This window comes from Bison bison, unplaced genomic scaffold (assembly GCF_000754665.1).
Source record: "Bison bison bison isolate TAMUID 2011002044 unplaced genomic scaffold, Bison_UMD1.0 scf7180017864376, whole genome shotgun sequence".
Taxonomy (NCBI): domain Eukaryota; kingdom Metazoa; phylum Chordata; class Mammalia; order Artiodactyla; family Bovidae; genus Bison; species Bison bison.
In genome coordinates this window covers 195,221-201,220 of record NW_011494948.1, presented here as the reverse complement: position 1 = coordinate 201,220, position 6,000 = coordinate 195,221, and the positions used below count along the sequence as shown (strand labels likewise).

General features: G+C 36.1%; 1 protein-coding gene across 1 annotated transcript in view; it reads right to left on the bottom strand.

The window, feature by feature from the left end:
- Positions 1 to 6,000, bottom strand: part of UHRF2 (ubiquitin-like with PHD and ring finger domains 2, E3 ubiquitin protein ligase) — a 70,423-nt gene that overhangs the window by 33,058 nt on the left and 31,365 nt on the right. Inside the window, exon 5 of the mRNA XM_010857097.1 lies at positions 3,398 to 3,616. Coding sequence (XP_010855399.1) covers positions 3,398 to 3,616 — 219 coding nt within the window. The remainder of the gene's footprint in view (positions 1 to 3,397; positions 3,617 to 6,000) is intronic.

Here is a 6,000-nt window from a genome sequence, read left to right as displayed (position 1 = left end):
GAAAGTGAAGAGGAACTAAAAAGCCTCTTGATGAAAGTGAAAGAGGAGAGTGAAGAAGTTGGCTTAAAGCTCAACATTCAGAAAACGAAGATCATGGCATCTGGTCCCATCACTTCATGGCAAAGAGATGGGGAAACAGTGGAAATAGTGACAGACTTTATTTTGGGGGGCTCCAAAATCACTGCAGATGGTGACTACAGCCATGAAATTAAAAGATGCTTGCTCCTTGGAAAAGTTATGACCAACCTAGATAGATTATTAAAAAGCAGACACATTACTTTGCCAACAAAGGTCTGTCTAGTCAAAGCTAGACATGAAGCTTTTCCAGTAGTCATGTGTGGACGTGAGAGTTGGACTATTAAGAAAGCTAAGCACCGGAGAATTGATGTTTTTGAACTGTGGTGCTGGAGAAGACTCGAGAGTCCCTTGGACAGCAAGGAGATCCAACCAGTCCATCCTAAAGGAAATCAGTCCTGAATATTCATAGGAAGGACTGATGCTGAAGCTGAAACTCCAACACTTTGGCCACCTGATGCAAAGAACTGATTCATTTGAAAAGACCCTGATGCTGAGAAAGATTGAAGGTGGGAGAAGAGGATGACAGAGAATGAGATGGTTGGATGTCTCATCACAGACTCAATGGACATGAGTCTGAGTAAACTATGGGAGTTTGTGATGGACAGGGAGGCCTGGTGTGCTGCAGTCCACGGGATCATAAAGAGTCGGCCACAACTGAGCGACTAAACTGAACTGAAGGTGTACAGCATAATGACTTGATATACAGAAAAGTTTACCACAAAAAGATTAGTTAACATCCAACACCCCACAGTTACAAATTTTTTCCTTGTGATAAAAATTTTTAAGATCTACTCTCTAAGCAGCTTTAAAATATACAGTACATTATTAACTATAGTCACCATGCTGTACATTATATCCCTACAACTTATATAACTGGAAGTTTGTACCTTTTAACCACTCTCACCCATCTCCCACCCTGACCAACCCTCAGAAGGTTTCTTAAATCAAGACACAGAAAGTATAAGCATAAGGGGAAATTTTTGATAAATTTGACCACCTAAAATTAAGACTACTATTCAAACATAGGGAAAAAAGATAAGCCACAGAATTGAAGCAGGTATTTTCTCCACATATAACTGAAATGGTCAAGTTACCATAACTAGAACTCCTAAAAATTCAATGAGAGACTACCTAATTAACTACAACATATACCAATGCTTGAAACAGGATCCTTAACGCTTGAAACAGGATTCTTACAAGAGATATCCAAATAGCCAATAAACATACGGTTCTCAATCTCATTAATAGTCAGGGAAGCGTAAATTACCACCACAATAGTGTATTATTAGAAACTCACCTGAGTACCAAAAACTCAAGTCTGACAAAATTAAGTGTGGTTAAGAATGCAGAGCAATTTGAACTTACTATGGTCGAAGTGGAATCTGGTATAACCACTTAAATATTTGGTTCTATCTACTAAAGTTAGAGATGCACAAGTTCTACAATCTTCTTCTAGACAACACTCACCCAACAGAAACTAACACACATAAGCAGCAGGACAGAAGTATAATGTCATGGAAGCACTGTCTGTAACAGCACCAAACTCCTTCCAGTGAAGGGAAAAGATTTCTAACAATGAAAAAAAATTCCCATCCACAAGCCAAAGTGACTCCTTTCTTGGCTCCTGTATCCTTAACAAGTCTAGTAAAAACCTAAATGACAGCAAACGTAAGCCTTTATAGGACAGTGTGTTTTATTTTGGGACAGCCCTCAAATACCACCATTTTCTCATGAGTCAATATTTGCCTATCTGTAATTTCCACTCAATCTTTTCTCTAGTCCCTAAAGCCAGAGTGCTCCACTCTTTAACTGTACCTCAAAATTACTCAGGAAAACATTTTAAATAGCAAGCTTTTTTAGCTCAATGTTACAAGTACTGCTGTGTATACATGCTTTTTTTTTTCACTTCCTGCACCTATGTACATTATAAGAATCTCTATATAACTAATTTATGTAGATGCTTTCTCCTTTCCTTCATGATTTGTATCCATGTCAGAATTTCAAGCTACTTAGAAATCTGTTAATTGCGTTATTACATCCTTAGCCTGACAACAGAATCACACTTGTGTTTGCACTAAGTTCTGAAATGGTTTTCTAAAATAAAAGCTCACAATCTTTTTCTTTATCTTAGGAGTCAACAGACTTTTTCCATGAAGGGTCAGAGAGTAAGTAGTTTAAAATTCGCTAAGGTTCATTTTTGCAGCCACTCAACAATGCTGTTGAATACACAGATAAAAAAGCCAGTTTTAGCTAAAACATAAATGGGCACTGCTGTGTTCCAATAAAAATTTCTTTTCATAAAACAGGTAGCCAACAGGCCACAGTTTACCAACTTCTGTATTATATTACTCATCATAAGCAGATGCTTAATCTTAGATTTGTCATCTCAATATTAAACTAGATATATATGTATCCCTTATATATATGTACAATGCATAATCAGTTAACCAGAACTTAACAAGTATGTTAGTTTGGCTGCTTCTCTTAAGTAAAAGAAAACTGTCAGGGTCGTTCTAGTATCCGCAATGCTCAACACAACAAATGTACTCTTAAAAATTCATTCTAAAGAAAAATGCACAAAAGTGCATACACAAGGTTTTTACTTAAGCATCATGATAAAGAATTGGAAATACTTTGGCAGACTTTTTTTAAAAAGTAAATTAGTGACTATTTCTCATTTTATTCAGAACTGAACACAAAACAGTGTTGACAACATTTTTCCAAGTGTAAAAAGGTAGCTTTGAAACAATGCATAGTACTTGTACCATTTGAAGGAAACATACAAGAGTATTTCTTAAAGAATTAACGATGGAAGTATCTGAGTGATAGAAATCTTGGGTGACATTTTACGTTTTGAATTCTTTTCAAAGGTGGTTTTAAGTTCCTAAGTTAAATAAAATTACTATAAAGGAAAATTTTTGCTAGTCTTTCAAGTCCAGCAGACAGCTGGCTAGGTAGACAGTCATTTCTATTCTATCAACACATCTTCAGAGCAAACATAGGTATTGAAACACATCTGTATATTATTGGTTTAGCCTAGTAGAATCCTGGACAGTAGACAAAAATTTCTCTAATAACATGTTCAATTATTTCCAAAGTGCTTTCAAATAATACTTCCAGCCTTAAAGTAGCAATGGAGATTTAAGGGTCATTCTTAATAAAAAATTCAAGAAATTTATTAAAAAGTTTTCCTCGAGGTATGGAAATTTCCATCTTTCATGGATTCCATCTTTTTTTAAATTAAAGAACATGTGCTTAACACTTAAAAATTACATTTCTTAATTCAGCAATTAAATGGCATCAGTGAAGAGAATCTTACCCCAAGAAAACAGTTACACGAAGTTCTTTTTTGGTCCTTGAGATTGTCTTCAATGTAGTGATTTCTGCATCAAACCAAAATCCTCTATTACTAGGACTTTCTACATTGTAATTAACCATTACCACATCACCAACATTTAGTTCATTCCATCTCAAAGTGGTTCTAGCTCGTGGTCGAAGATCCTTGACATTTATTTCTACAGTACCACTTTCCGGGTATCTGAGGAAAAAGAATCACAGAACACTGCTTATGATTATGATTATCAGCATGGAAGACTAAAATTATATGCAATATGTATAAAAGCCTAATAATTTTACTCTTAATGGCACTTAAGTAAATTATATTTATTTCTGATTTTAAATGCCAGAATAAACAAGTCTTGTTAAAATCTTAATAAGTCATTCTTAATTAGCTTGGGGAGGGAGGTGATGGGGAATGATGAGTAGGGGTAGGTAAAAAAACCAAGTTCTTCTTTTCTACATTTTCTTAACCCACATTTAAAAATTACTTTAGTAAGACTAGATGCTGATCTCTTCCTGAACTTGGAATTAGTTTATCCAGCTCTGCCATTTGCTTTATGCATAATAAGAATATGCGTGAATGCTAGGTTGCTTCAGTCATGTCTTACTCTGTGCGACCCTCTAGACTGTAGCCCATCAGGTTCCTCTGTCCATGGGATTCTCTACGCAAGAATCCTGGAGAGACATGCCCTCCTCCAGGGATCTGCCTGACCCAGGGATCGAACCCACGTCTCTAAAGTCTCCTGCACTGGCAGGCAGGTTCTTTACCACTAGCGCCACCTGGGAAGCCCATGCGAAAGAATTCCAGTAGAATCTTGATCTTATTTGAATTTCTAAAGGTTTAACAAACCTAAACCTGATTTGAACTTAAAAGAAGGTTCCTCTATTTTGGGCCTAACATCTGGTATCCATAGGCAAAAATAGCAATGTAACAGTCCATAGTGCTTTCTATAACATTAATAAGATCTGTTGTCTTTATGTATTGCTCGCTAGTAAAGGGATAAGGAAACAAGTAATTTCTGGTTCCTACTCTTGGAAAACTCAATCTCCTGGGGTAGGTCAAACTAATATAGCATTGGTTCTCTAAGCAGTGGTTCCGTTTGGGAACATGCTATAAATGCAAACTCCTAACTCCACTTCTGATCTGACTCAAACTCTGGGAGTGAGGCCCAGTGGTCTATTTTCACAAATCCTCTCAGCAATTCTCAAGCATACTCAAGTTTGATAAGCTACTGTGCTATATAGAAACACAAGAATAGTTAAATATCACAGCATTTTGTGATGGCATTAACAAGGTAGTAACTAAGGGAAAAGACCATTAACCCTTAACCAATTGGGTGGCATACTCAAAATGTAAGTGAGCCTGAAGTTGGAAGCAGCTCTAGCAGCTTGTCTCGGTTCTTCCAAATCAAACAAGTACTATGCAGGCCTAGGACTCTCACCGTATGTCTAACTTATTTATAATAAATGGATATTAATTCTGGTGGGATTTTAGCTAATCACTCAATTTAATCAAACTTCTTCAAATTTTAGTTAAGCAGAGACGAAAAAAGAAAAAAAAATCTCAGACTCACAAGGGGCCTTAAAAAGGATTGGTCCATTCACCCTCAGTGCTACAATGCCCCTTTACCACAAGCCTCCGAGCAACCTCTGCTTGGACAGTGAGTGAGAAGAGGGCAGCTCTAACTCTAAAAAACGTCACTTTGTTTTCACATAGCTCTGACATAGGCAAGAGAATATACTTGATACTGGACCAAAGATAAACACAATGAGTTCCACAGCTTAAGTGCCAAGAAGAAATATACATAGTCTCCACTAAAGACCTAATCCTTGATAGTCTAAGTTGGTCACCCTGCCACCCTTTAAGTATAAAACATTATAAATGAATTAACATAAAGTTTTGAATCCTTTATCATCCTGTCTCTTCACTCAAAATATGTTGTATTTTCACCCTGCCTGGGTTTAAATTCCATTTTAGCTTCCTACTACTGTGTATCCTTGGGGAAGTTACCAAGCTTCGCTGTTTTAGTTCTACCTGTGTTTAGTTTACACATGACTGTCTCTCACGTGTAAATACCTAATGGTTAACTAACTAGCCCATACGGTTGTTTTGAAAACTAAAATGGTGAAGACTTTTAACTAGCTATTTTAGGGCTTTTCTAATTCTGAAGTAGTGAATGTGTTTCCTGACTCAATATTCTTAAGGCCATAAATGATAGAAAACTATTCTTTTATATGAGATCCTCTTCTCAGCTATAACATGATTTTTACATCCTGACATTATCATATACTCCTGTATGGTTAATATAGAGAAAAAAGGGTATTTCACTGGCAAGAACTCTCCATTTGCCTATGATTGCCAAAGTTAGATACCAAGAATAGAAATATTTTAAAAAGTTTTAAAATCATATATAAAATCATGTTTACTGGAGATGAGTCAAAATAAACCATTCCCTATATCAAAGGAATTTAAGCTATGTTTGCCCTGAAACTAAGTTTGTATGACTTCAGAACAGAATTACATTGTGGAGCATATGAATACACAATCTTTATGTATAGTGTGTAAAAGTCATGAAAATGAAG